At 52.6% G+C, this 27,248-nt stretch overlaps 9 protein-coding genes across 9 annotated transcripts, besides 11 other annotated features; 3 read left to right on the top strand and 6 right to left on the bottom strand.

Moving 5' to 3' along the window:
• Window positions 1-403: 403 nt before the first annotated feature.
• On the bottom strand, window positions 404-3,617 carry ACLA_027520 (armadillo repeat protein; the record flags this gene model as incomplete). The annotated part of the gene is made up of 3 exons (XM_001269455.1): window positions 404-1,393; window positions 1,492-3,197; window positions 3,314-3,617. 3 exons carry the CDS (start codon window positions 3,615-3,617, stop codon window positions 404-406), a joined length of 3,000 nt encoding a protein of 999 aa, XP_001269456.1.
• Window positions 1,419-1,454: a microsatellite.
• Window positions 1,420-1,454: a microsatellite.
• Window positions 3,618-5,094: 1,477 nt separating the features above from the next.
• Window positions 5,095-5,115: a microsatellite.
• Window positions 5,116-5,295: 180 nt separating this feature from the next.
• Window positions 5,296-6,636, top strand: phoB (regulatory cyclin phoB; the record flags this gene model as incomplete). Its single annotated transcript, XM_001269454.1, has 2 exons — window positions 5,296-6,460; window positions 6,515-6,636. 2 exons carry the CDS (start codon window positions 5,296-5,298, stop codon window positions 6,634-6,636), a joined length of 1,287 nt encoding a protein of 428 aa, XP_001269455.1.
• Window positions 5,402-5,441: a microsatellite.
• Window positions 6,637-7,275: 639 nt separating the features above from the next.
• On the top strand, window positions 7,276-9,018 carry ACLA_027500 (putative tRNA-specific adenosine-34 deaminase subunit Tad3; the record flags this gene model as incomplete). Its single annotated transcript, XM_001269453.1, has 3 exons — window positions 7,276-7,372; window positions 7,445-7,496; window positions 7,551-9,018. The coding sequence occupies 3 exons, from the start codon at window positions 7,276-7,278 to the stop codon at window positions 9,016-9,018; spliced, it is 1,617 nt and encodes a 538-aa protein (XP_001269454.1).
• Window positions 8,780-8,804: a microsatellite.
• Window positions 8,804-8,837: a microsatellite.
• Window positions 9,019-9,477: 459 nt separating the features above from the next.
• Window positions 9,478-14,166, bottom strand: ACLA_027490 (uncharacterized protein; the record flags this gene model as incomplete). The annotated part of the gene is made up of 3 exons (XM_001269452.1): window positions 9,478-9,633; window positions 9,693-9,881; window positions 9,937-14,166. 3 exons carry the CDS (start codon window positions 14,164-14,166, stop codon window positions 9,478-9,480), a joined length of 4,575 nt encoding a protein of 1,524 aa, XP_001269453.1.
• Window positions 14,167-14,376: 210 nt separating this feature from the next.
• Window positions 14,377-14,406: a microsatellite.
• Window positions 14,407-14,978: 572 nt separating this feature from the next.
• ACLA_027480 (uncharacterized protein) lies at window positions 14,979-15,542 on the top strand (the record flags this gene model as incomplete). Its single annotated transcript, XM_001269451.1, has 2 exons — window positions 14,979-14,995; window positions 15,083-15,542. The coding sequence occupies 2 exons, from the start codon at window positions 14,979-14,981 to the stop codon at window positions 15,540-15,542; spliced, it is 477 nt and encodes a 158-aa protein (XP_001269452.1).
• A 726-nt stretch (window positions 15,543-16,268) lies between these two features.
• ACLA_027470 (chitin synthase export chaperone) lies at window positions 16,269-17,584 on the bottom strand (the record flags this gene model as incomplete). The annotated part of the gene is made up of 7 exons (XM_001269450.1): window positions 16,269-16,486; window positions 16,559-16,892; window positions 16,970-17,063; window positions 17,127-17,214; window positions 17,280-17,376; window positions 17,434-17,469; window positions 17,555-17,584. 7 exons carry the CDS (start codon window positions 17,582-17,584, stop codon window positions 16,269-16,271), a joined length of 897 nt encoding a protein of 298 aa, XP_001269451.1.
• A 463-nt stretch (window positions 17,585-18,047) lies between these two features.
• Window positions 18,048-18,123: a microsatellite.
• Window positions 18,072-18,123: a microsatellite.
• A 1,606-nt stretch (window positions 18,124-19,729) lies between these two features.
• ACLA_027460 (dienelactone hydrolase family protein) lies at window positions 19,730-20,973 on the bottom strand (the record flags this gene model as incomplete). Its single annotated transcript, XM_001269449.1, has 6 exons — window positions 19,730-19,884; window positions 19,953-20,064; window positions 20,180-20,431; window positions 20,516-20,667; window positions 20,768-20,851; window positions 20,913-20,973. 6 exons carry the CDS (start codon window positions 20,971-20,973, stop codon window positions 19,730-19,732), a joined length of 816 nt encoding a protein of 271 aa, XP_001269450.1.
• Window positions 20,974-21,577: 604 nt separating this feature from the next.
• Window positions 21,578-23,735, bottom strand: erg4 (c-24(28) sterol reductase; the record flags this gene model as incomplete). The annotated part of the gene is made up of 4 exons (XM_001269448.1): window positions 21,578-21,918; window positions 21,978-22,309; window positions 22,387-23,505; window positions 23,698-23,735. 4 exons carry the CDS (start codon window positions 23,733-23,735, stop codon window positions 21,578-21,580), a joined length of 1,830 nt encoding a protein of 609 aa, XP_001269449.1.
• Window positions 23,222-23,291: a microsatellite.
• Window positions 23,736-24,012: 277 nt separating the features above from the next.
• Window positions 24,013-24,040: a microsatellite.
• Window positions 24,041-24,485: 445 nt separating this feature from the next.
• ACLA_027440 (RING-type E3 ubiquitin transferase MAG2) lies at window positions 24,486-26,816 on the bottom strand (the record flags this gene model as incomplete). Its single annotated transcript, XM_001269447.1, has 2 exons — window positions 24,486-26,468; window positions 26,562-26,816. 2 exons carry the CDS (start codon window positions 26,814-26,816, stop codon window positions 24,486-24,488), a joined length of 2,238 nt encoding a protein of 745 aa, XP_001269448.1.
• Between the last annotated feature and the right edge of the window lie 432 nt (window positions 26,817-27,248).

The following is a 27,248-nucleotide window of genomic DNA, read 5'->3' as shown; positions in this document are numbered from 1 at the left end:
TGAACTATTGGGCTATGTGGACGTCGAAAAAGACAATCATTGACTTGAAGCTGATGTGTTGCTTGATGGAGAGTCGCTCTGAATCAAGACTTGCTTTGATATGACGTCGTTGGGGGATCGTCGAATGCTTACCAGATAAGATAAAGCCGAGGAGACATCTTGAAGTCTCGAGAGGTACCTCAGAGACAGGGAGATATTAAAATCCCAAACGGAATCTACAAACGGTGGAAATTATTGTAAATATTCGGACGTAATATGTGTTTGTAGATGATGCATTTATACATTCCTGCCAACGCCCCCTCCATGTCTCAAGAACCCGTATCCAGTCCCAGCAAATGCCCATGCTACTTAAAAGAAGATCATCAAGAATCACAAAAACCGTGAAGTGAGAGAAAGGAAATCGCTATGCATGAGTCAACTGAGTGATCTGATGTTCTGCAACCTTGGTTCGCTCGCGGACGTCCAGGTCGGGGTCATCCAGCAGACTGTTCAGCCGATCCATCACCCCGAGAGACCGTAACTTCATCGCTCGTTCACGACATTCTTTTTTCTCGTCGGGGTCGTCTTCTGAGGTAAGATTAATGACAACCCAGATGCAGTTCGTTCGCACATCCCGATGACTATGATTAAAGTACCACATAAGGTATTGCAAGAGCGTTGGATGTGTAATCAGAACTTGACGATGCAATGGGAGAGCGGCAAGGTGGATGATGACAAAGGTTACCGAGATCAAAATCTCAGTAGGGACATAAAGCGCCCGGCTGGCTGCGGACTCCCGTCGATGGGGAAGGTGAATCGAGCGGGATCGGAGCTTATCCGCCAGCGCGTCGAGGATGATATCTTGCCCAATCTCCTTGAAGATGTGGTCGACCACCTCTGATGCATGATCCCCACAGATGAGATTGCGCAGCAGGTCAAACGTTTGCTCCTGCACCGCGATATCATCCTGCCGAGACTGGGTGCTTTGGTCAAGATCCCCATTCAACACGAGCTTGCGCCGTCTCGTCGCATCCGGTAGAAACATCCCCAGGCTCATCTTCGACGAGGGCAAGGTATCGGTCATCTGGGAGTCTTCGCTGCGACCATGGAGATCCTCAACCGGATTCAATAGGTCCACTTGCTCCCCAGCCGAATTGGCTCGACTCATGCCCACCGCAGCGCCAATGTCACCCTCCCCTTCCATCCCTCGCTTGGCCAGGGCGCTGGTGGGATCCTGTGTGATGATCTGCTTGATCCAGCCGGGTTTAAGCCCATCAATGATCTTGATCTTGATATCGTTGGTCGATTTGCAAGCGATATGTTTCAAAGCCCATAGTGACTCGATGCGAAGCTTCGTGTTAGATGAGTGCGCGTGTTCGCAAAGGACGGGGAGAATATCGGCGGAGAGGATTGTCTATGTGAATGGTCAGCTCACTTTCAAAAAAGAAAAAAAAAAAAAAAAAAAAAAAAAAAAACTCTCAAACGAGGCGAAAAGATGTCGAGGGGACTGACTGATCTCATTGGACTGAAGTCCAGCGCAAGGTTGCAAATTACCGAAGTTGCAGCAATTTGCACCTCAACATCCGGGTGTCGGATAAGGACAAACAAAGGAGTTGCAACTCCTGCGTCAATTAGACTAGTCCTCAAAACGCTCACAGACCGCGTGAGCATTCGAGCAGCGCCACAAGCGGCCAGAAGGGTCGGTGTCGGGTTGCCATCAGCAGCAGTGTTCTTGGGGTTGGAGGTGTCCACCGGTGCATCGCTAGGGCACGGTTTGAGGGAATCAATGATGTACGGCACCACTCCGTTCTCGCAAACGAGCTTGCGATATTCATCCTTGAAAGGAACGAGAGCCGCGAGTGCTTTGAGGATATTCTCGCGGTATCGCATGACATGGCAGTGAGTGGGGGAGTACCCCGGGGGACCGAGGTTGTACTCTGCCGGCTGCACTTCGGCGGCAGGGATGTCTTCCTCGACTTCCGGCTGCCACATGGGGTGGGAACTGTCCTGAATGGGATTGTACGATTCCTTAAGCAGCTGCGATAGCCGCTTGATTGCACCTCCTTCGACGGCATGCTTCTGTAATTCCTGGTCGTCAATCACGAGAATCGCGAGTACGGCCGGTGCTTCCTCCCTGAGGCGCAGAGTGGCGGAGATCAAGCCCCCGTATTCTGCGCCATCGTCGTCTGGTATCTCGTAGTCCTTGTCAAGCATCCGTATAAGGATCGGAATCAGCAGATATGAGAACACGGACACTCGATGCTTCTTGGCGAGGCCGAGCCGGAACAGAACAGTGACAAGGCGAGCCGCCATCAGCCGAACCATGCCATTCTCCGCACGAACCATGTACAAGAGCCAGGGAACCACAGGATTCTCATCCTCATCGGTAGACGAGTCAAAGAGCGAGAAGGAGGTGGGGAAAGAGTGACTGGACCGACGGCGCGCAGTCTGCGGCCCCAAGGGCGGGAAATTGGTGGTGGTCGTGGTGGTGGCCGGGGCGCCTGTTGGGGATAATGGGACCGCTGGGAGCAGACTCTCGAGTGGACTAATGCCAGCATGTCGCGGGACTGCCGAGCCCGAGAAATATGTGGACCCCCAGGGTCCCCTCTTGATGTCCGACGGAGCGAATTCGGGTAACAGTTTGGGGAAAACCGTGACTATGCCAGGCGACGAAAGAAAGTGCTCGGCTCGCCATTTGGAGTGTTCGATGATGACGGTGACCGCGCGAAGGATCGGAGCCAATTTGGCACCCGAAGGAGCTGGAGAAGGCAATGATCCCAGCGCACCAGGCTCTTGGACGTGCTCCTCCGCGCCCGGCAGAACGAATCCTTGCGCGACCACGAACGCAGCGATTTTGACGCCGAGGGCATCTAACACTCCAGAATCAGCCAGGATTGTCTTGTGAGCCTCTTCTGTGCAGAGTTTCCCGATCAGGGCAGCAGCCAATTCAATCGAGGCCTGCGCTTGGTAAGAGACATAATCCTGCCCGATAATGCGAGCCAGGCAGCCGACGTGCTCCTTTGAGAAGAGCAGATCTGCCACACGTGTATCCTTGTAGGATTGCTGCTGACTCTGCAGTGGGAGCCGATCTGCGATGCTATTGAGCGTCCGAAGGATTGGGAGATGGAGGAAGGAAGGACAGTCGGGCGAAGAAAGAAGAGACAGGAGAGCCGGGAGTAAATTGCTTTCGAGAATGGGCGCGAGGAACGCTGGGCCGCCTGGTTGAAGAATATCAGTCTCTCTTCCGACTGACGTCACGGCTGAGCAGCCGATACTCTTCTTCTCTTTTCTTTTTCTGACTTTTATGGACGAGTTGCTCGAAGTATTTATTTACCTTGTGCTAGGCTGCCAAGAATGATGATCGCCTGGTGGCATGCCTCATCTCCGTCCGACTTGACGGCCGACGGTTGGTTGACAGCTCCATTGAGCTCCGTCGCCACATTGTTCCTCCCATGCAGTTTCCCCGCTGTGAGGACTTTGGTGAGAATTGGGATGATGCCCCTCTTGACATAGATCACTTTTCGCTGGTCGTGGCCAATTGTTTCATTCTTGAGGCTGCGAAGGAGCGCCGCTTGAGAGGATAAAGAATCGGCGTTTTGGAGTTGGAGAAGGGACAGAGGCGTTGAAGCGCGCGTCATTATGTGGGAATCACCGCCTCGGCTGGGAGGATCGATCCGTTTTGACTGCGTTGTGGACGGAAAGATGCCGGACTTGATGCAGGAAACCGAGAAGGGCTGCGCAGAAAGAATCAATGCTGGAACAAAGCCTCAACTCATGTGGCGTCCAGATGACGAGGAACCGAAGGCGGAGGAAGTACCCAAGAGCCCGAGGAGGCCTGATGCAGTTAGGGAAGCAGGTGATAAGGATGGGGGTGGAACAACTCGAGCCGGATGAGGACGATAAGAGAGCGGTGAGGGGCCGAAGAAAAGTACGACGGTGCTACGGTGCTAATAATATGTATGGACTCGACGTGAGATGAAAGCGAAGTTGAAGCACCGTTGAGAGCAGCTGGAGGTGGAATCATTGTAAATCCGCTTTCTAGACCTTTCCCTTTTCCGGGGGAAGAGAGAGAGAGCTTGGCGGTATGGTATGTCACTTACACGTTATGGGCTGACCGTACCCGAAACATATCACATGACTCTTCACCAAGTCTCTCTGAATGACATCACCTGACTTCCTGACTCAGAGTCACATGGATGCCAAGGCTGAGGTGAGTTATGTAAGCGTTGGAGCATCACATGACCCAGCCTGATCTCAGCCCTAGTGGATCCGCATTGACATGTAACGGTGTAATGATAATACAGTAACCCGCACCAGTAGTGGTGGATGAGCAGAAGCTTGGAAATCTATCAAGGCGTTGGATTAGCTCTATAATAAATGAATAAAGACGTAGATATCAGCTCACATTGCCTTGATGACTCTTACGGAGTATGAGTCTATTGATTCATGAGGCTGAGTAAGGCTAGATGGTTGCGCATGTCAGCGTCAAATGTCAACTGATGTGGATTGTATTGCAGAATATTCTTCAGACAGGGGTATGCCTGACCATGACAGTGCTCTTCATAATCCATACTTATTATTACCTCCCGATCATCATGGATATCAGGGCAGTGTAAAGTGCGCGGAACATCCAAGATGGTATTCCAATTCTACATAGGGAACCTTCCCCTGGCATCATCTTGATATTTTATACTACGTAGACTATAGTTCTACTACTATCCATACTCTGTAAGGTACCAATAATGGATGATCACTTGTGGTATCTTCAAAAAAAAACCCCATGATCTGATGAAACGGGTCACTGTGCCGATCGTCGTAAGGCTCTGCAATAGTCAGTAAAATACCCCAAGTTTTCCCGCTCGGACACCCATTCCCACTCTCTGATTGGACGGAATGTGCCTCGATTTCTTGTCACTTGGTTCAGTTCCCTGTTTTTACTTTACATACCGATTTCTCACCATCTATCTGGTATGGCTGTTACAGTTTTCCCTTCCTTTTTTTTCCCCCTTGAAAAACGGCCGTATTTCCCCCCCTCCTTTTTTTCCTTCTTCTTGTCTTTCTATAAACCTTCTGTTCGGGGTTTAAATCGCTCAATCAACCATCGCTGGAAAATACTTTTTTTTTTTTTTTTTTTTTCCCACTGTCCACTTCTGCTTCAGTCTTCTTTTCTCAGAGAGTCTGAGCTCCACGGATCATGATGCGTCTGTGTACGACGTCGTCGGTAACAGCAGCAGTACAAGGATTCGCAGCGTCTGCCAGCTTCGTTGCACGTCGTGCAATCGTCCGCCCACGTGGTGGTCTCGTTGGGCGGAAATCATGCTAGTCTCTTCGTCCTCACCTTCCGCCGCTCTCCATCCCTCAACTTCTTCTCCTCCAACCCATTCCCATTCTTCCCATCCTTCTCCTTCTTTTTCCCATCGTCCCACGACTGCCGCCGTCGCCGCCGCCGTCGCCACAGCAGCTCAGAATTTCCCGCACTATGAGCCTGCTCGTCACCCTCCTGCGTCCACAAATCATTTCAGTCCGCGTTCTTCCCGCCAGGCCATCGAGGAGCTCCGATCGGCCTTAAATCGTTATACCGTTGAAGCCTCGCCTCCGGGGCCCTCAGGGGATCTCCCTCGCGGCCGCATGTCCGCCGGGCTGACCACCCTTGGGGGCGGGAATAGTGCATACCCGTCCGCCACTCCGGCCCCCGCCGTCCCTGCTTTTGCCCAGCCTTCGCAGTCTGCCGATCATCCCACCAACGGCGTCGCTGTCGGTGCTCCCTCTTCTGTAGCGTCGGCGTCGGGTGCGGCTCCGACCTCAGCCTCGTCCTTGGCTCCCCCAATGCCGGCCCCGAACAGTACAGCGTCCAACAAACGCAACAGCCCAAATGATCATGGCGTCGATAATTCGCTCGTGGGGGGTCCCGAGGACATGGATTTGGAACGCAGCCAGTCGAAGAGATTACGGCCATCCATGCCCGATGTGAAATATCTCCCGGAGAATTACGACCAGGCGGATCCGCGGGATCTCGTGATACTGATCTCGAGCATGCTCATGGAGCTCATCCACTTCAATGACAAGATTCCGCTGCATCAAGGACGGTTGACTCGCTTCCATTCTCGGTCGCCACCGCGGATCTCCGTTCAGGACTACCTGCAACGACTCACAACCCATGCAACCTTGTCGCCTCCTATCTTACTGAGCATGGTGTATTACATCGACCGGCTCTGTGCTCTTTATCCGGCTTTCACCGTGTCCAGTCTAACCATCCATCGATTCCTCATCGCCAGTGCCACGGTCGCCAGCAAGGGCCTCAGTGACAGTTTCTGGACCAACAAGACCTATGCTCGAGTGGGAGGTATCAGCATAACTGAACTGGCTCTTCTGGAACTGGAGTTTTTATTCCGCGTTGAGTGGCGCATTGTGCCTCAGCCAGAAGTGCTGGTGGATTACTATCAAAGTCTCGTCGAGAGGTGCGACCGGTACGAAATCAGGCGTGAGGGTTGATCTCTCGTCTGTCTGCCTCGCCTTTTTGAATGGAATCATTCAGTTGAACTTCTCCCACATTACCAAGGAGCCAGTCAACCACAGACTGGTTATCCTCCTTTCAAGGAGACACATCTTATCACCACGTTGTACTGTATCGCGACATTCTACAGAGAGGTCCATTAATCGGCTGATTTTCGGGAAGAGAACCTCTCATTCTACTTGCTTATTTTTTTCCTTCTTATGCTTCTTGATGAACCTTGCGGCCGAGCCGGTCGCATACTTTGTACAGCTTTTGATTCCTCTTCTGGCGTTTGAATGTTACTAGCGGGTGGAATATCATACCATCAAATCTGATCTGATTATCTGGACTATCTCAGCCTCATACGTATTTGTCCCACTTTTCGTGCCTCTAGCGCGGTAAAATGCCTGTGATCGTACGAGTCTAAAGTCGCTGGAACCTTGCCAGTTCCAAACTTCCAACCATCCTAGTCATCTAGTGGCCGAGCCCGTCGCCTCGAGTTGCCTCGTGCCTGAGGTCTCCTCCCCTTGGCCACATCGCCCGAAAGGGATGTATAGGGCTCAGGGCTCAGGGCTTAGGGTTCAGACTGGGCAAATCTGGATTCATTCTTTGAAGCTCATCAAGGTTATGAAGTCATGCTGCAATCTCCACCCAAAACAAGTCGGTATACACTTCTATGCATGAACAATTGAAGTCTTGCAGATTACCCAGAGCGCCACTCGAGAATATCTCAGTCACTACTCTGCATTACAGAATCCAAGTATTGTTGCTCTGTCAAACCCGGTAGCGGGGTCAGACATCCGATGGAGGTACAGGATATCTTGAAGAGGATCCAGCCTCTTCAGGGGCAGGTGCTTCCGATAAAGACCGTACAGGAGACACAGACGGCTGAAGAATTTGGTATGCACGTCTGGAACAGCTGTTACACCGAAGAAGATACGCCGAAGAGTACCAATGTCTGACGCATCCCAGAGGACGCCTATGCGGCAGAAGTCAACCTCAAGTTGGCCTCGAAAGTGGTCAAGTGAGTGCCGTCAAACTACCGTGACAGGGCCTGAGCTGATGGTTATTCCCCAAGAGCACTCGACGCTGCCTTCCCGCGCGACCCCTCCGTCCCCGTAAACCACCTCCGCCGCTTCGCGAAGTACAACCAACTTCCCGAATCCCTGCGTTCCACGATCCAATCGAACGAGACCGCATCGACAATCTTCGTCCTGGTCTCGCCGCCCATACCTGATACAGACGCGCTGCAGAAAGTGCTAGCCCCGTTCGCTCCGCCAGCAGAGGATACCTCTTCCGAGCATGTCCCCGTGGTCTCCCTCCACGCCATCCGCATCCCGATCCAACCGCCCCTGAACGCCAAACAGGCCGAAAAGTGGACAGCGCAATACTGGCCCGTCATCTTCAACCCTGCTGCTCCCCGAGCCACCGTCGCACCCCCTCCCCAGATCCTGAACCGCACCCGTGAATCGATCCAGCCCGAGGCCGGATATTACCTGGCGCTGGCGGAGCGAGTCGCAGACGAGGCAGCGCAGTCTGGCCGCGGTCGCCGCGTCGGCGCAGTCATCGTTGACCCGGAGATCCAGGCATCCATCCGCAACGGCGCAACCGCCGACAACGACAGCACCATGGCCACCGAGTGGGCAGAGGCCGTTGTCGCCGTGGCCGGCGACGCACGCTACTCCCGCCGAGAAGCCGGCGCCCTATCGCAGGCGGAACTGCATCTCGGGCCGGGCCCTCCCCCAGCTGCAGCAACATACAACGCAGACCTTGAAGGCGGGCCGGAACTGCACGCCCTCATGCGCGCCGTCGAGTTGATCGCCCAGAAACGCCGCGAAGAGGACCACGGCCCCCCACCCACAAAACCCTACCTCTCACCCCTGGAAGCCCACTTCCTCTCGCAGTCCGACATCATCGTCACCATCGCCAGCGCCGCCTCCGCCTCCGCCCCACCCATCAACGACCCGGACACCCTCGACCCCTCCCCCGTCCCCGAGAAACTCATCAAGACCAACGCAGCCACCGCCGCCGTCCCCGTCTCGGCTCCCCTCCCCCAACCGCCGCACCACGACGACGCCCCTCCCATCCCGCCGCGCATCCGCTCCCGCGCCCAGGGCGGCTACCTCTGCACCGACCTCGACGTCTACCTCACCCACGAGCCATGCCTGTGCTGCTCCATGGGCCTGCTCCTCTCGCGCTTCCGGGCCGTCGTCTTCCCGCGCTCCCGGCGGATGATCTCGGGCGGGCTGGCGTCGGAGCCTGTCGTCGGGCCTACGTGTGACGAGGCAGACTCTGCAAAAGCTGAAGCGGAGGCGGAGGCGGAGGCGGAGGCAGACGCAGACGCAGACGCAGACGCAGACGCAGAGGCGGAGCGCAAGAGCCGGGTAGCGGACACGCCACGAAGGAACTACTACGGTCTGCACTGGCGCAAGGAGCTGAACTGGCGGGCTCTGGGGTTTGAGTTTGTGGAGGAAGATCGTACGGGTCTGGAGACGGGGATGGGGACGGGGACGGCGGAGAATCTGGATCCTGCTTTCCATGCGTGATTTGCTGGAGTTCGATATGTAGTTTTCACGGGACGTGTATGATATGATTGATTGATATACATGAGATTCGAGGTTGCTTTGATCCTAAGCGAGGGCTACATCCTTCTTATTTCATCTCTAGAAATGGATCTGATGTACGGAAGTTAGAACGGCAATTCCCGAGTTGAACGAACGCAGAGGACGATCATGAATTGCATCAATCATTACAACGATGGGGACCATCGCTTCATGTCTCAAATTATCATTACATCCCCTGATCCATGACTAAGCAAAAGAAACGCCAAAGAGTCTCGCCCACCACATCCAAGCCTCATCAAATGTCCATATTTCCATTCCGTGCTTCTCCATTGCCGTCATGACTTGCATAAGCCGTGACAGAGGCTTTTGAAGTAACATGACAATTGGCACTGAGTGCTGGGTGGCAACTCAGGCCCGTAACATTCAATAGCCAGAAGGCGATTATCCACGAAGCTCACGCAAGCGGCGAGCAATGGGGCCAAGCTTGCGCATATAAGGCTCGTGAGGGGTGGTCGGAGCAACACTCATGTAGAAGCTATCCAACCGCTGGTTAAGAATGTCAATAATCCTGGGCGCAACCTCACGGATGTCCGCGTCCTAGAAACAATATCCAATCAGTCAATTGCTGTACATTTAGAACGACAGAGCACACGTACCCTCATATCAACGGTCTGAAGAACAACTTCCAACCACGTAAGACGCTCCTCGATGTTGGTCTGCAAGGAGGACGTGACAGCAACACCAACCGAGAGCGCCACAATTGGAGAAAGCGAGGCCAGGTATGTAGGGCTTAAGCGAACGAAAAGATTGTCGAACAAATCAGCCTGTTGGCTAGATTGAAGCCACTAAGATAGCAAAGTCAGCAACAAGTTCTAAGATATAACATAGGTAAATACCAACCTTAACAGAACCCTCCTCGTACCGTCCGGCATGCATCAGCTGAGCAATCTCCGCCAGTTCCATAGCCTCCGGGCTTCTACCTTCGGGACCGGCAGGTAGACGAGCGGGTAGACCAGCCGGTGGAGCCTGCTGCGAGCTGCCAATCTGCTCGGCGCGTTGATTGTTGGTCAATGCACGATTGAATCTCAAAATTTCTTCTTGGAAGCTGTTCTGGGCGGCAGCCATCGAAGCAACCGTGTCGGACAAGCCGCGAACCAGAGCTGTGAGCTGATCGATCTTTGCAGCATCATTGTGGCGCTGAATCTCATACTGCTTCATCTGGGCTTGCACCTGCTTCTGCATATCGGATCCGATCTGCTCTGCAGCTTGCAGGGAAAGATTTCTGAAAGCAGGGGTGAGCGTGGTGTGCAAGGCTCTGGACATCTCATTTTCAACATGAGAAGCAAGTCGTTGGCCAATACTATCCGAAATGACTTTCGTCACTTCAGGTTGCTTCACTGCACGAGCGACTGCCTCGGGTAGCGCTTGACGCACTTCGCGAGGTACGACGGTGGCCAGCTGCTGAGCAAGGACTTCATCCAACTGTTTGCCAACAGCTTTCGACGTAAGCTCAGTCAGAGCAGGTACCACGTCAGCCTGGATGCTGCTGGAGACAATACGTGCCAAATTCTTCTCAACATTGTCGGACAGGGTGCTTGAGACCAACCGCAGGACTTGATCCTGCTTGGCGGCAGAAGCAGCATCCAGATTGCGCCGCTCCTCGTCGAAGCGATGGTAAAGGTTTTCAAGCTCGCGACCGAGGCTCTTGTCGAATTCAGTAGTGACACCAGTCTGCAAAGCCGTCAAGTGCTTGGCCCAAATTTCACCAGGGTCGCTGACAACAGTCGTAGGAGCCTGAGAAGCGTCCACAGTTGCGGCTTGCATTGTCTGAGCGACATTTTCGGTTGGGTGCGCGAAAGGTTGAGTACCAGCAGCAACTTCGGCAGACTGGCCCTCGCCCGTGGTAAATGGAGCAGTGCTCACTTCCTTGGCTTTCGCTGGGGTCTCACTCACGGCGGCGGCAGTGACGGCAGCCTTCTTCTTTCTCTTCTTCTCCGGCTTGTCGGCTCCATTGGGCGCCACTGCGGGTTCGGCCTGTTCATCAACAGGTTTCTTCTTCAGGACAGGCTTGGTTGGAGACATGGTACGCGGGGCAGCCGGGGTAGGTACAGCCGCTTCCGGGATCAGTTCAGAGGTCTTCTTGACCACCTCGCGAGGGGTGACCTTGGTGGAGACGGAGGTCGAGTCACCGTTGATGGAAGGCTCGTCGGTGACGTAGCTGGGGAATACCTGCAGTTCGGAAATTTCGATAAGACCCTCCTGCAAGGCATTGACAGGACGGATGATTTTGTTGTCGGCGCTCCAGCCCAGATCCTCTTTCTTGATATTCAGGCATGTGACTCCACGCGAGTGCATCACATAAAGCTCGAAGAGACCATTTTCGTCTTTGGTGTCACCAGGCGCCTTGCTGATCGGCAGGAGATCCAAGCTGCGCAGCTGACCCTTGGAAGCGAACGAGATCTCCCGAATGCCGCTCATGCATGCGGTGGACTCTGGCTTTGGCAAGCTGGAATCCTTTTCGCCCGAACGCTTGATGAAGGATGCTTGTGACATGGGCTGGAGATTGTACCGAGGAGCAGAAAGATGAACAAAGTAGATCGAATTGCGCGTAGGATGGCCAACCACGATGATACCAGAAGCCGGGTGATAGGCAACACTGCAGATGGCATCCGATTCGTTCTCATGAGGGAACTTCAGCTCCTGCACAGCCTTGCCAAGCCCAATATCCCAGAGCTGCAAGGTGTGATTTTGCTTCAGTCCAACCAGCACGTAACGAAGTGCCATCGACTTCACATAAGGACGCAGTTTGTCAATGAAAAGAATGGATGTGGGCCACGACTTCTCGCTGGGGGATCCGGTGACAAAGGTGTTGAGCGGCACGCGAACCTCAGCTGGGCTGGGTCCATTAATGAAGAAGTCAGGGTTGTTGACCACCTCACGGATGTCCCAGAAACGTAGCCTGCCTGTCTTGTCAAGAGAGGCAATGACAGTATCATCGTCACTGAACATGAAGTCCTTACCAGCCTTGCCGGTAGAAATCTTCAGAGCGCGCTCCTTGAAGAACTTCTCGGTATTGACGGTGCGCTGGGATCCCGAAACGCCATAGGCGGGACTGGCAGCAGCCTGAGGAGAGACGACGTAGATGTTCTTGCCGCGACCGATGGCGAAGAAGCCAGGGTGGCGAGAGCTTCTCTTGGCCCGCGTTTTCAGCTGACCGCCAGAAGTGTTCTCGTCAGAGGCCGGGAACGGTGGGAATATCAGACTCTCACTCTCCAGGGCATCCAGCTCGAACAGATCTTGTTCGGCTCGCGAGATCAAGGCCCAGTACACAGAGCCGCTAACACCGATACCCAGAAGAGCCTGCTCCTCGGAGGAGCCGCTGGTCGTTGCCGACGTGCAGAGGGTCACGTTGAAAACTCGATCGCGGGTGGAACGGAACACTTGCTTGTCACTTCCATCGTCCTGTCGGATAATTCTCATGCCTCCATTCTTGGCCAGAGCGTAGACAATGTAATCCGAAGTAGCGGAAGTCAAAGAGCGATCCAACTGATCGAATTCCTTCTTCAAACGGGCGATGTCCATGATGCCGTCGTCCCGCAGGATCGGAAGTTTCTGGGCCTTTTCCTTCAAGGATATGGAGATAAACGGCTTCAGGGGGAAATTATGGACGGGAACAACGCGCTCTTCCTCCTTCTCAGCGCTATCCTCGGCACTTTCCCAGCTATCCGCAAGCGCGTCACCATTCTCATTGTTGCCCACCTCTTTCTCAGCAGAAGGCGCGGCAGCTTCGTCAGCAGCGGCCTCCTTGGCTTCGGTGGCGGTCTCGCGAAGGTGGCTAGCGATGGTAGAGAGAACCACTTGGGTACTCTCCGGCTCATCCGCCGCGACCGGGGAGGTTTCTTCGATCGCCCTGCTGACCAATTCGCTAACATCGCGTCCGACGATTTGATCAACCAGCTTGCCAACTACCTTGTTGACAGCCTCTCTCTGCTCTTCGTCAAGCTCGGGCGACTCCGGGCGTGCTGCAGGCTGCGATCCGGATGGTTGAGAGGCGGGAGCGGCTTCTACCTTTGCTGTGATGTTGATCTTCTGACTCTTCGGAAGCTCGACGGCTGGACTCGCGCTGCGGGACTTGACTTGAGAAGTTCCCTTGCGGGGCGAGGCGGCTGCGAGTTGATCGAAGGGATTGGTGTAGGTAAAGATACCTTCCTTGGGGGTTAGGGAACTCTTGGGCTGCTGGAACGCAAGCACCTCTGGACTCCCGGACACAAGTCCTTCGGGGCCAACCCCGGGAACTTCGACAGGGCCTTCCGCGATGTCAGACGACGACACTGGCTCAGCGGCAGGAGACTTGACCGCAGAAGCAGACACTGCCGACTGGGGCACCGCTCTCACGGGCCCTTGAGACGCATCTTGAGTCGGGGTCTGCCGGTTGAGCAGGCGCAGCAGCATCTCCTGCGTGTTTTCAGCAGTAGGGGCGGCCGACGACGCGCTCTCACCAGGCCCAGCAGGTCCAGGCTGCGCGAACTGCGACGGTGTAGGTATACCGGGCGGAGGGGCAGGCGAAGACAAGGGCTGGCCCTGGCGACCGAAAAGAGACGCGACCAGGTCAGAGGCAGAGATGTTTCTCGCATGAGATCTCGGGACACCATCAGGCCCGATTTCCTGAATCTGAGGAGATCTTGGCTGCTCAAATCCAAGCGGAGAGGGCTGCTGCTGGATAGGACCGCCGGCAGGACCCTGGTTGAACTTGAGCAGATTCAGCAGGTTCACCGCACGATCCGGGTTCTGCGGCTGCGGTTGGTGCTGCTGCGGAAACATTTCACCACGAGGAGTGGTAATATTAGGACTCAGAATATCTGAGCCATGGTGAGGCGGAGTATTAACGGGAGATGGGCTATGGACCACCGAAGAGACCGAAGGGTGACGATAGCCATGTTGCAGCAGCTGTGGGTGAGGCATGCTCTGCCCATCGTAAGGAGGCTGCTGCGGCTGTTGGGGACGGAGGCCCGACTGGTAGTGCACGGGGTACTGCGAGTGGGGAGGAGCGTCCTGAGCAGGGGTTCCCGAAGGAGAAGGGCGTGGCCTAATGCTCGCCAGCAGAGCCTGAAGATCGTTGGGGGTGGACATTTCTGTCAGCTCGCCAGTAAAAGAGAGGCGACCTCCAACTGAAGTCCAAGCTCCAAAGCTTCTCTCAAAAGCTCTCTTTCGAGAGCACGAGGGGAGAAAGTAGCAAAAAAAAACAGTGGAAAATTCAGATAGCTTGATAATTCAAAGGCCAAATGAAGGGAAAAACAGCTGAATGAACGGACTATGGTACAAGAGAACAAGATTATGGACGAGGAGGGAGAAGAAGAAGAAGGAGAAGAACAGCTTTTAAAACCATGACCTTTTGGCGTGTTGCAGCAAAAAGCAGACGATGGGGGAGGACGAAGGCGGCACCAATTGGGGTTAGTCAGATTAGGTAAGTGGCTCGTGCGAGGTGTGGCTGACGGCAGGATGAGGCTGATGCCAACCGTTGTGGCGTAATGGTTCACACTTACAGTACGGTACGGGTCAGGACAATACCATACCTGACCGCCAACTAGGTAGGCAAAGGATCGCCTTACTAATAATCATAATGCTAATAATGTTAAGGAAGCTCAACAATGACGCTGAAAATCTTCAGTTATCTAAAGAGCGAGAGATGATGGATAAACGTGTCTGAGGAGGCATAACTCTTATCCCTCTTGCATCTTAATGATCTGATTCTTCAAACACCTCCCACCTCTCATCACTTCTTCTTGCTGTGGAGAGAAATACATCCCATCACGCCACTGGACAATCACCCTCTCTCAGAGAATCTCCCCCAAAAAAGCCCGCTCCCCGATCAACCCAGTGCAGTGTACAGTGTGACCAAAAAGTGTTACATCACACTCAACAAGAGAGCTCAGAATTCCATCATGTTCTGCCTCAGGAGGTAAGCTAAATCTCCCCCCCCCCATCAGCCCCCGTTTTCCAAATATCCCCCGGTCTACTCACACGAAAACGACAAAAAAACATCCAGCTGGCTCCCACTCCTCTTCATCCCAACCAACGCCTCCCCGCTCTTCATCATCTCCTTCGTCACCCTCACCTACATCCTCCACCGCCCGTGCATCTACTGCTCCACGCTGCTGCTCATCCTCTTCATCTCCTCTTGCCACTGGGCAGACCGCTGCTTCTTCGACTTCCGCGGCGACTGGTTTTCCCCGCGCTTCACCGGCCCCGACTACCACGATCCGTCCGCCTTCGCCGCCCAGAATGGGTCCCTCGCAAGCTACGTGATCGAGACCGTCAACGCGACCACGAAGACGCTGGCGGGCGCCGCGGTTGAGGAGGCCCAGCGCCGGCTGGCGTTCAACGGGTCGAGTGCCCTGGGCCAGGGCCAGCAGGAATGGACCGGCGTGGGACTCGAGTGGTTGCGGAGTCTTCTTGGGCGGCGGGAGTGGACTCTGCCCTGTGTGGATGTCAAGGTTCGGCTCTGATGGGGTGGGTGTTTTTGTTTCTTTGCTTGTTGGGACGGAGGGTCCCGAATCCGTGGATGCTCATCGCATACCTAGGTCTTGCGTTGATGAAAATAGAGCATATGGTTGGGTGGGTTGAATTGGACTGCGCCGTGATCTGATATCTGAGGTCATCCGTATGGTCATGGCTCAGCGTAAGGGTTATGCTCGTTTCATACCTACCGAAACTACTGTATATAATTTGATAGAGCTCAGCTCTCTTCTACCTTTCTAAATTTGCATGTGGGGTAGAATTGTTTTGACTCGCTCGTTCAAGCCAAAAACACTGCGCATCGATGCAGAAAGGATGGAATGGGCATTTTCATGCACAGTATTATGAACATCAGATATAGGCTAGCTACAAGACAAATAGGTATCTGACAGGGGAAAGAAAAGATTAAATATGCAAAAATGATCACATCACAGGCTCGTTTTCACATGAACTGGATCAAATCATCAAGAGGGTAATACACGTCATAGTCACTGGAAACATCAAAATAGTCGTGAGTGGTATCGGAAGGTCAATAGCGCGTGGGAATGATCAAAAATTGGACGGCAAAGTTGCGAGTGTTGACGCGCACACGAGGAAGTCGTTGCTTGCTCGTTCCGGAGAAGGAGGGGTGTCATCGGTGAAGTCGGCAAGAGAAAGCAGCCAAAAAAAAAAAAATGAAATCGTAATAGGCGGTTTGTTGCAACCGATCGGCGGGCTTAGCTGTATCCCCCGCCGACGGTCGCAGACATGGGCCAGTCATCCTCCGTGATACTGCTCCAAAACACCCAGATTACGACAACGGACAAGAGAGTAAAGAGCGTCTCAAACAAGGCGCCATTGATCTTGCCGCCGGATGCATGGCACAAATGGGTGCTGATCACATAGTTGAAGATCTGGCCAATAGCAAACAACAGGCCGGCGGCCGTTAGGTAAACTGTATAGCGGGTTAGGAACCGTATACCACTGGCGACTCGGCATCGTCAGAAGATAGGGGAGGGCAACGTACACATTGGCCGGTATTCACCCAGGACCCGGATCACTAACAGGGCTTCAAGAATGAAGAAGGCCACGAGAAGAACCAGAGGAAAGAGCTGGTACAAGACATAGAGGGCGATGTTGCGATAGTTATTGGACGGGTCCGCTGCGAATTTTCCCGTCCAGTCGAAAGCAGTATCCAAGGCGATATACCCTGTGCCGACGAAAAAGATCAAGGCCGACACGGCACAAAGACCAAGGGAGACAGGTGTGCCGTCATCCAGAATCTGGAAACCGACAAGAGCGTTCAAGAAGAGGATCCAGCACGTCGCAGTGATTGCCGCAATGTGGGCGGCGGAGAATCCCTGTAATCGATGGTTAGATTCAGTGAACAAAAATGAAAGCGCCTAAATAACAGAGGACAAAAAAAAAAAAAACACACCTTTCGAACGGCGCCGTCCAAAGGGAAGCCACCAACGGAGAAGATTTCGCAAATCTCAACGATGATGAATCCAAGCAGGAACAATTGCATTTCTCTGTCCAATTCCTCAAATCAGCTCCAATCCCATGCCCCGAGAAGTCGCTTGATCCGCGCGTACCTTCGCCCAACGGCGGCCTGTTTTCTCTCTGATCGCCATAACAGGAACAATGATGTCACAATCGCGATAAATGCTAACAATATCGACCCTGTACCGAGGTCAGTCGGCAGTCTTTGGTGCGCGTTCGGATTTTGTCTGTTGATCGCGCCATACCTAAGTTGCTGAGGTATCGGTCATCGCTAAGGTGGATACCGGTGAGGGCACAGCCGTCATAGGCTTTATTAGGGGGTTGATTATTGGGAACAAAGAGCTATCGAGAACAATAACCGTTAGCGACACGCCGAATGGGTTTGGTCCTCCGACTTACATTGCAAACTGGCAAAGTTGAATCTCGACAAAAGTCCTATATGTGAAGAAAGCCCCATTGGTCAACTTTTTGCGCAACAGATCTCTCATGATCGACATGTTGGAATTTAGTTGCGACTCACGTTGAAATTGCCGAATTGCGTAGAACCCATGATTCACGAGCGTTGAATTGGAATAACCATGCAAGTGAGGAGAGAATCACGGAGTGAGATGGCGCGAATGGACGAAGTTGGTGGTTGCCGGTGGTTAAATTGCCAGGCTTCCTGGGCGTCGGACCCACGCTGGAGAGAAGGGGACCAGGCCACGGAGTAGGACTGTAGGACCGTTCGCAATCGCTCCGTGTTCAAATCGAAACAGGGTAGAGAGAAGTGGGATTTCTGAAGCGATATTATTGATTATGGTTCAGAGGTCGACTCGTATGTATGGCACAGTTGCACACGAGTTGAAAGCGAGGGAGTGCGCAATTATCTAATGACTAGATAAAGGTCATGGATGTGGGTCGTGGTGGTGAGAGATCTCCAGTAACTCGAGAAATTTAAGCAGCTGTCATTCACGAGGCGATCATGCAGAGTAGGAGTAAGCAGGTAGAGAATATGTATGTAATCAGGAACGAGGGAAGAAAGGAGGAGGAGGAGGAGGAAGAAGAAGAAGAAGAAGAAGAAGAAGAAGAAGAAGAAGTACAAGAAGAAGATTGAATGACACTAGAGGGGGCTTGGAAACAGACAACACCACCAAGACAATTCAATCAATGGAAGCGATTAGTTGGTGCAGTATCTAGTCGTCGACATACAGCCTACAGCCTATAGAGCACAGAGCGTTCCTTGAACACCGATCGATCTACGGAGTATCTGGATTCTATCTAGCGACTTGAAAAAAAACCTTGATTATTGTCTTTTTTTTTCTGCGTTCCCTGCAGTAGTGATTATTGACTGGGGAACGACCGAACGAGTCAAGAGCAGAGAATATTCAGAGGCTGGGCTGGTCAGTCCATAGACTCCATCCGACGAAAACTCCACACACCTTGATTCTATCCGATGTTGAGGCTGGAAATGTCTTGACTCTTGACTCTTGACTTTTGAGGTCCAAAATTGAACTACTAATTTAGTAAACAAAGGCCTTCGTCCATGGTTGACTCTTAAGCAAATGCTTGGAGTGTTCCGTGGGTGGTTTCCTTTGTGTTCCAACTTCCCCAGCTGTAGAGTGTACCTAGAGTTAAGAGTACTAGATACCTTATATGAGTTCTCTCAAATCTCAACAAAATCGACAATACTCCATACTCTATAGTCTTCACTCAGAAACTAGCCAACAATCGACAGTTTACCAAATATTTCTCACCCTTCAAGATGCCTGTCTCGGTGTCTCTCAGTCTCACCAGCCACCCAGTGGGCCTTTGACCCATCCTGTATTATACCATGATACCATGTCCATACCAGACTCCCCACCTAAACATCCAGTGACCCAGTGAGCCACCTCCATCATTACCGTAATGTCTCAGACTCTCAGACTCTCAGTCCTTCTGTCCACAGCGACAGTTCCTCTCTAGTCTCTAGTCTCTAGATTCTTGTGATCTTGTCAGTTACTCTGTAATAATAATAAGGTAGTCTATAGAATATAGTATAGGTAGTGCCTTGGTCTTGGTCAACATGAGATGCCTTACCTGAAGGGCCCTCGCTAACCATCACTAACATTTTCCCTTTCTTAAGAAGGTTCAACCACGGACTCTGGTTTCACACCCTGAAACTCATCACTTTTAACTGAAAGGCTATCTGGCATTTGTCCTGTTATCTGGTACCAATTATTGCAAGTTGTTCCAGCTCCAGAGCCTCTATGGAAAATTAGGGTTGGTGTTTACCCCTTTGAGTATCAGTATGGAGTAGGTACTACTAGATAGACAGTAGGCAGATTGCATGAACGGCTTCCTCCGTAGGTACTCTGTACACCGTACCTTAACATCCCAGTCCGAGCATCAAGGGATTAAGCTTCAAGCATAGGTTATCCCTAATCGATAGCTGCAAGGGCGTTTACCCTCGAGCCAGGGCTGTCAGACTGTCACCACTCAGCAGTATCTCCTGTGCATGGTTCGTCGGGTCACCCCCCATGCAGCAAGGAGCTTCATGACAGCGCACCCAATCCACTCCCTTGGTGGTATTATCTAGTGAGCTAATGCTCGCCTATACTCCGGAGAGGGCAATGCGTCTTCTGATGATCGTATTCTGATCTGATCCAGATCTGTTATACGCTTGGCAACGTTGGCATTGCGTACGATAGCGCAGGCCAAATTCTCTTGCCGCAGACATCTAGCATACATCCTCGATCTCTAGCTTCTTCCCGTCATGCTCCCCCAAGTCCAGCTTCAAGGTCCGTCCAAATAGCTCCAGCAGCATCTCGAAGCACACCTTGGTGATGGCGGGATCATACCGTCCTTTGCTCAGCTCGTCCCGGATAAACGCGTCTGTCGGTGTTTCCTCGTTAGCCCAAGTCAATCAACCACCCAGCACCGGAGCATCATATCCAACATACGTTGAGCCCAAGCCACCTCATAGAAGCTGAACAAAATACCCTTTTCATGCAGGGTCTTGCGGATCAAGTCCCGTCCCTCTGGGGGAACATGGTTATCGTTCTTCCCGAAGATCTAAACAGCATACTGGTCAGCATACCCACCAACCTACTTCTAGGGCTTCGTGCCGCTCCAGAGCCAGAAAAAAAAAACAAAAACAAAACATCAATGCAAGAAGTTCACAACTCACCATAAGCAATTCACCCTTGATATCCCCCGCCCTGGCCAAGCTATCATCATTCTTCCCCGCGGCAAGAGTGTGGCTGTGGATATCCGTCGCAAAGTAGCACACCGCCGCCTTGATCCTGCTATCCAGCGCACAGCGGTACGCCAGATGGCCACCCAGACACATCCCCGTCGCACCGACGCGGCCGTTGCACGTCGGCAGGGACAGCAGGTAATCCACACACAGCGAGGCATCCTCGTCATACGCGGCCAGTTTCTAAAAAAAAAACTCTCCTGCGTTAGCATTTAGCCCCGTTTTGATGGCGACGATTCTTCTCTGCAGCTCGCGCTCAACACCCACCTTGCTGATCTTCCACTCATTCCCCTTGTCCGTGTCCTCCGCGTTGTACTGCAGGGGCTCTGGACCGGTGAATTCGTGGTAGCTGGACGGCGCGGCGCAGATGTATCCCTGCCCCGCGATCTGTCTCGCGAACCGTGCCACCGGCCCGGTAACTGCCCCGCAACGGTTAGCTATTGTACCTCGACTTTCTCACTTCTCCTCCGCGGGAGGGGGGAGTGGAGGGGGACGCTGGGAAGCTGCAGTAGTGCATACCCTGGTAGATCTCGCTGAAGACTACGACGCCGGGAAACCGGGCTTTGGGGTACCCGGGAATGGTGGGGTGAAAGACATAGATGCCTGATTGAGGTGGATCAGCAGTTGTTTCTTAATGCTTCAACGGAGTCTGGGAAACCCATACGCATAGTACCAGTCCCGTCGGCCTTGGTGGGCACATCGTGGAATGATTCCTGGATCAACATGGTGGATGGGATTGCTGGACCTGCACTTGAAACAATACTTCAATTGACTCGTACACGACGATCAATGGGATCAAGGCTCCTGTCTTAGCTCGGAGCTTCATGCGACGTCAACAATCTAAGGTGGCTCTATCGATACTCGATAAGCTGATAATGGAGGGGTCAGGAACGGGTCATGTGATCGATGCCATCTCTACAGTCTACAGTGTCTCCGATTGCGAATTTCTTCTTTGACTCGTACAGAGGGTTGCTTGTCTCTTAACATCATGATATCATGATCCTAGAGGGTTTCATCCATGCGATGGAGGTTCACTATTTTTGATTTCATTGGTCATATTCCACCCGTGAGGGTTGATGGAAAACAATTGGGGACGAAGAGAAGAGAAGAAAAAAGCAATAGAAAGGAGAATAGAGTATCTAATAATATACATGAATTAATGCAGTGCAAGGGAGCATTCATAGAAGCTCATTCTGCTGACATGAAGGACAATGCATGTAGGCCCAGTAGTATGTGCGCTAGACCCAATATACAAACGCATATTAAAAGTGCATATAATAAACCCAGGTAGAAGAAGGGATCAAATGTTGATATCGTCTTGTGAGACATTCAGTCGTAGGGCGACGTAAGGCGAGAGTGGAAGCCGCCGAGTGCTTCGTCTTCCTTTAGAATACATACTAGGGAACACGAGTCAGTTTCTCCGTATGTATCCGTCTCGGAGAGGAAACTTACAGGAATAAAGAGATAGGGAACCTGTCGTTCGTATTCGATCCACGCTTCGCCGTACTTGTTCCGGCAGCGCTGGATGTCGCGCAGCGCCCGGTGAGTAATCATACAGGCGAAGAAGACAGGATAGAACCAGGGGAATGGGCTGCTGAAGCCGGTGATCAAGCCCCAGTTCAAGGCGAAGTACAGATCGCAAGTGTAGTGGATCTTACGAGCCTTACCGTCTGTAGGGAAAGTCAGCGTGCTTGGCCTTCAGTTTCAGTCATCTGGGAGGATCACGTACACCAGCCGTCAACAAGGATCTTCGAGCCATCGGCCGCAGTGATCGTCTTGGGGTTCTTCAGAGTCTGCCATGGAAGCTGGGGGAAAGTCTTGCGAGAGACCATGGTACCGCGCTCTTGCTGGCGGAAACGATTCTTCTGGCTGTTGGTCGTATCCCACACCCAGTACACAAAGAGATATGCCGCGTAGAGGAAAATGAGGAAGGCGCGGTTCCAGCGATAGGTTTCTGGGTCATGGCTGGCAAGATAGATAGTGCAGTGGCAGTAACTCAAGGGCACACCGGCCAAGTTCCAGAAGATGAGCATGAAACCCCATTTCTCGTAGTACATATCCCTGTTCGTAGTTAGTTTCTGAAACCGCTAGGTTGTGACCCTCCCCGGAATCAGGAAAGGAGAGTTTTGCAAGCTTACCAGGTCGACACAATGCACTCCTCGCCCTTACAGCAGGCATTGGCGTACAAGAAATGTGCCATAAGGAGGAATCCAACTTCTCCGGAAACGTAGCCATAGGTCTCGTACTGCCTGGCGGCAGCACCGAGACTAAGGAAAAAGAGGATGAACCAAGGCAGGCGAACCTCGAAGAACATTTTGAAATCAAGGATGCCAAACATTCTGGGGTTGAGCTCTGCACCCATGAAGAAATCGTAGACGGGATATCCGGTCATGCGGTGCTGCGCGCCGCGAGCCAATGCCGAGAAGTAAGCGACGAAGGAGACCAGGAAGCCAGAGAGGATGGCGACACTGAGAAGAGGTCCGAATTCATCAATGACGGTGTACAGTTTGAAGATCCCTGTGAAGTGAAGTATCCCAGCCAGCACAATGCTGGTATAGAACGACCAAACGCCTGAGCAGTAGTAGGGGAGCTGCTTTCCCCCCAGATGCGGAAGGGCGCGGCCCATGACCGTCACACCGGGGAGAAGAACGTAGCAAAGGCCCTCGAAGATGAAGAAGACCCAGTAGATGGTCCATGCCCTAAGCGAAGGAAATGCGTTTTCGTACACTAGGTGGACCAGATGCGCGACAAAGTCGGACGTGCTCTGATCCTCCGAGGGACGAGGGAACTTGCCATTGTAGTGAACGGCACCAATCCACATGTAGTACATGAGCATCGGAAACCCGATCATCATGGACAGCACGCCCCAGGAGCCTCCGAACTCGAACTCGCCGCTGTAGTCGATCTTGGGATCCCTGCCCTCGGCCCAGCCGTCAATGATCCGCGGACTCTTTTCAGCCGACCCGTTGGCGTGTCCATTGGTCGCGTGTCCGTTAATCGCATGTCCGTTGGTAGCATGGCCGTTCGTCGCATGTCCGTTGGTAGCAACTGACTTCGACTCTAGTATCACGTCCTCTCCTTCCGATCCTTCAGTGTTGACCATGACAGCGGTGCGCCTGCGCGTAGTAGACTTGGACCGTCCCCGAACGTCGGTCGATGAATCAGAAACGTCGTCGGCACTGGTCTCTGCTGCTAGAGTACTGCTGCGGGTGCTACGCCGGCCAGGGGTCTCAATGAAGCCAGGACGCACCATCTTCCTATGGAAATAACCCGATTAGATCCACGAACTTGGAACAATCACAATATCGTCCCATGAGAATGAGGCGAAAATAAAGAGTCAAAATAACGCGTTTTGGGAGCCAGGGGATTGTTGTCGCAAAAAAAAAAATACTTTGTTTTTTTGGCACCCTTTCCTTGCGTCGCACGGGGAACAGAGTCAGACAACTCACCTGGGGGTTTTCCCTGTCTGAGACCGTGTGACCGTCATGATTTCCGCTTCATAAATTGAGTGAATTGATGGGCAGAACGTGATTAACAAACAAAAAAGAAAAGGTAAGGAGGAAGAGAAGAAAAGTAGGGGGGTGCAGGCGAAAGTGAAGGACACCGAATGTTTTTTCGATGGGAGATCAACAACTGATTCTCGTTGGTTGAATTCCTTAAAATTAGTTGGCAGCCACCAAGTGAGTCGATCTGCAAGTCAGCACCTTACTATGAGTTGTGACTTGTGCGCCTATGGAACAGAATATTGGAAATCATGAAATATCTACTAGAATACTACTACTGAATACTACTGATGAAGAGTTCGATAGTTGCATATCTTCGATTTGCAATTGATGGGGATTACTGTATCGATCTACTCCAATGTTCGGTCATTACAGCAGTAGGAGAATTTGTTGTCTGCTATTGTATAACACCAATCGAAAGACCATTTATTGCAGGAGGTACAGACTTCATGTATATATAGTATTTTTCAGTGTGCTCAAAATCTGCTAATGGCAATTGTATAGGTTTGTAATATCGTTGAGAATAGATCCTGAACCCACCCGACCAAACTCCTTGCGATGCTCCTCTGTAGGGAAAATATACATACCGAAACCACCACGCTCACCCAAGTAATATCAGGCCACAGATACACCAGAAATAAATCAAGAAAGCATTCTAAAGGAAGAATTGGAGATGATTGGGGGAATGAGATGAGAAATTGTGAACAAGCCGATCGAGCGCAACTGCACTTATCTCAGGCTCCTCGTTGGATATTGGTCGACATGAGTGTAATCTTCTTGTTCTTCTTCTTGCGTCCACCGCCGGAGGAAGAAGGCTGGCTTCCTTCGAGGGCTGTTTGCGCCAATAGCTCTCTTTCCTGATGAGCGAACAATTCGTCTTCCCAATCCTGGCGCCAGCCGTCACTGCGAGGCAGACCCGACGGCAAACCCGAAGGCTCAGAGAGGGACGGCACGACAGCTGTTCCCCATACAGTACGAGTTCCAGGAGGTGAGGTTGACGGTGACCCCGCTGCGGCAAACTGCGAAGATGGCCCTGGAGGTGATGTAGACGAAGAGCTAGCCTCAAAGGGCGGGAAACCGGCAGGCGTAGGATCATTAGACAAAGGTTGGAAGTCCCCAACTGAAAAAGGTGGATCGGTAACGCCAGCGCTGGACCTTCTGCGGCGCGCCGCCGCCCAGCGTTTCTCTTCCTCATCTTTCTCGGCTCGAAGTCTGTCCTTCTCCTCGCGTGCTTCCTTCTCTCGGTTTCGCTTCCGTCGTTTGCCAATTTCAGAACTAAATTGCTCTAGAACTTCCGACACTACCACATCTCTCCAGTCGCATTCGAGAAAGTTAACCTCGCATCCCTGCGGGAGATGTCCCAGGTACTTGACGCGCTTACGAAGCTCATCGTCAACAATATGACCTGTCGAGATACGCTCGACACGGGGCAGAATGGTCGCTGGGAACGTGGCATATTCACCAAAAGCAGCCTTCAAAATTCGAATGTCCAGTGAGGAGAGATAGAATTGGGGCAGTGCTTGATAGAAGTAGAATGGATGTTCTGAAAGTCGAGATCCATTCGTTTCTCGGCCTCGGTCACCTGTGAGCGAGGCTCGGCCAGTTCCGGGATCTTTTTGTTTGGACTTCCCCTCCGGAATTGAATTCAACTTCACTTTAGCCATGGTATCAGAGACATGATCCATCTCTATCATTGGATTCGGAGCAACAGTGAGGTCCGTAGGTGTACTTGAGGATAGTACCGAGATACCTGGCATCCCCATCTCCTGTTCATTGGTGTGCTGTAATCCCTCCAGAAGAGCGTCTTTCGATGCTGGTTGCACTGAACCATGCTCTTCGGCGGATCTAAGCGCAGAAGGTGGCCGCGCCACCTCAGGAGGATTTCCGATTCCTTGGATCTTCGCTTTAGCATCATTTATGGCGGCAATTGCTCTCCGAGTCCAAGTGGTATCGTCGCCGAAGAGAAGTTCATCTTCGACCTGCTGTCTTTGAAGATCATCCACCTCTGCGTCGTACTGAGAGTTCATGTAGTCCTCGCCGCCTTTCATGATTCGAGCGTAATCGGGAACCTCCGCCACATGGTACCACGGAACATCCTCGCCGGATTTGAGGCTCTCGGCGCCATCTCGCGGCAGTGCTAGAGTGCTGCCTGGCTCCCGCTTCACTAGTCTTAGCACCACGTCACCACCTTCGACGGGAATATCTCCCTCCTGACCACGAAACCACCGTACAGGTCGGGTCTCAGAGATATAAATCGAGTCCCAACAAATTGGGCACTTCTTCCAGCGTGCCTTCTTCTCCGGAACGGAATTGTCATCGTCAGTCGAGTGCATGTAGCGAATCAAGCAAGGCAGGCAAAATATATGCCCGCAACGAGCCATCCGAGGCGCCACTGGAGTAGATAGACAGATTGGACAGCTTGCGGACTGGGTTTGCGCCGAGACCAGAACCTGTAAGACCGAGTCCCAATCCAAATGCACATCGGCATTAGCCGCTTGGGCGTGATAATTCCGACCAGGATGCACGATAAATCGATAATTCGCGTGGACATAGCGAGCCTTGTCCATAGCATGGTATCCGGATCCAAGGCCCCATGATGCATAACGCCGGCTGTTGCGTGGTGGTGGCTGGTATTGAGGCCGTGGAGGTAGCGAAAAGTTCATCAAATGCGTGATGGACGTCTGTCCTTTACGGCTAGTTGTCGACCTCATGACGGCCTGCGCACAACTAAATCAATTATGTGTCTTTTTGATTTGGAAGGAAGAAGATAGATAAGATCTGGAACGGGGGGACTGCTGCTAGAGACGTACGTTTTCGTTATACTCGTCATCATCCAGCAACCGGGGAGGCCTCTGTCGCTTGTATTGGCTCTTACGAGCCTGGTTATTCCTGGGATAACTCGGGTTTCTCAATGCCAATCCCGCTCCGAAACTGCCAGAACCCCCAGCTCGTCTTTGATGACCACTATCGACTGCCGGAGTCGAGTGAAACGTCGCGGAGACAGACTGGTTTGGGATGTTTACCGTTTTGGACGAAGTTGGAGTCTGCCCAGGATTCGACGACATCTCTCAACTTCTTCGGCTGGAAACAATGGTCTAACCCGTCTTCCTGGGGTGGGAAGGGAGGGTAAGCACTTATGAGGGGAAAGTCGACGATAAAAGGCTCGGCTTGAGCCACAGCACGCGAGAGACGTCAACGTCAGGGTAAGTCTAAATGTTGAAACATGCAGCAAGTGATCAGTGACACCAATCAAAACCCCAAGGGGCAACACGGGGAGAGGAGAAGCGCCACAGTCCTGATTTCCTCTCCTGGTCGTCGACGAAGACAGGATGAAGAGTGAAGAGGGGCGAGTAATCGGAGTATGTCATGTCTTGGCAGTCATTTCTGCCTCAGGCCCTCAGGCACGTGCCGCCTGCCCAAAAAACATCATCTCATCTCAGCTCCAGTGGTGCCTCTCCGGTACTCGGCTTCGTCGCCTTTCTGCTTCATCCTTTCCG

Source organism: Aspergillus clavatus, genomic scaffold (genome assembly GCF_000002715.2).
Source record: "Aspergillus clavatus NRRL 1 1099423829805 genomic scaffold, whole genome shotgun sequence".
NCBI lineage: Eukaryota > Fungi > Ascomycota > Eurotiomycetes > Eurotiales > Aspergillaceae > Aspergillus > Aspergillus clavatus.
The sequence above is the reverse complement of the archived record's forward strand: the minus strand, read 5'-3'. Positions and strand labels throughout refer to the sequence as shown.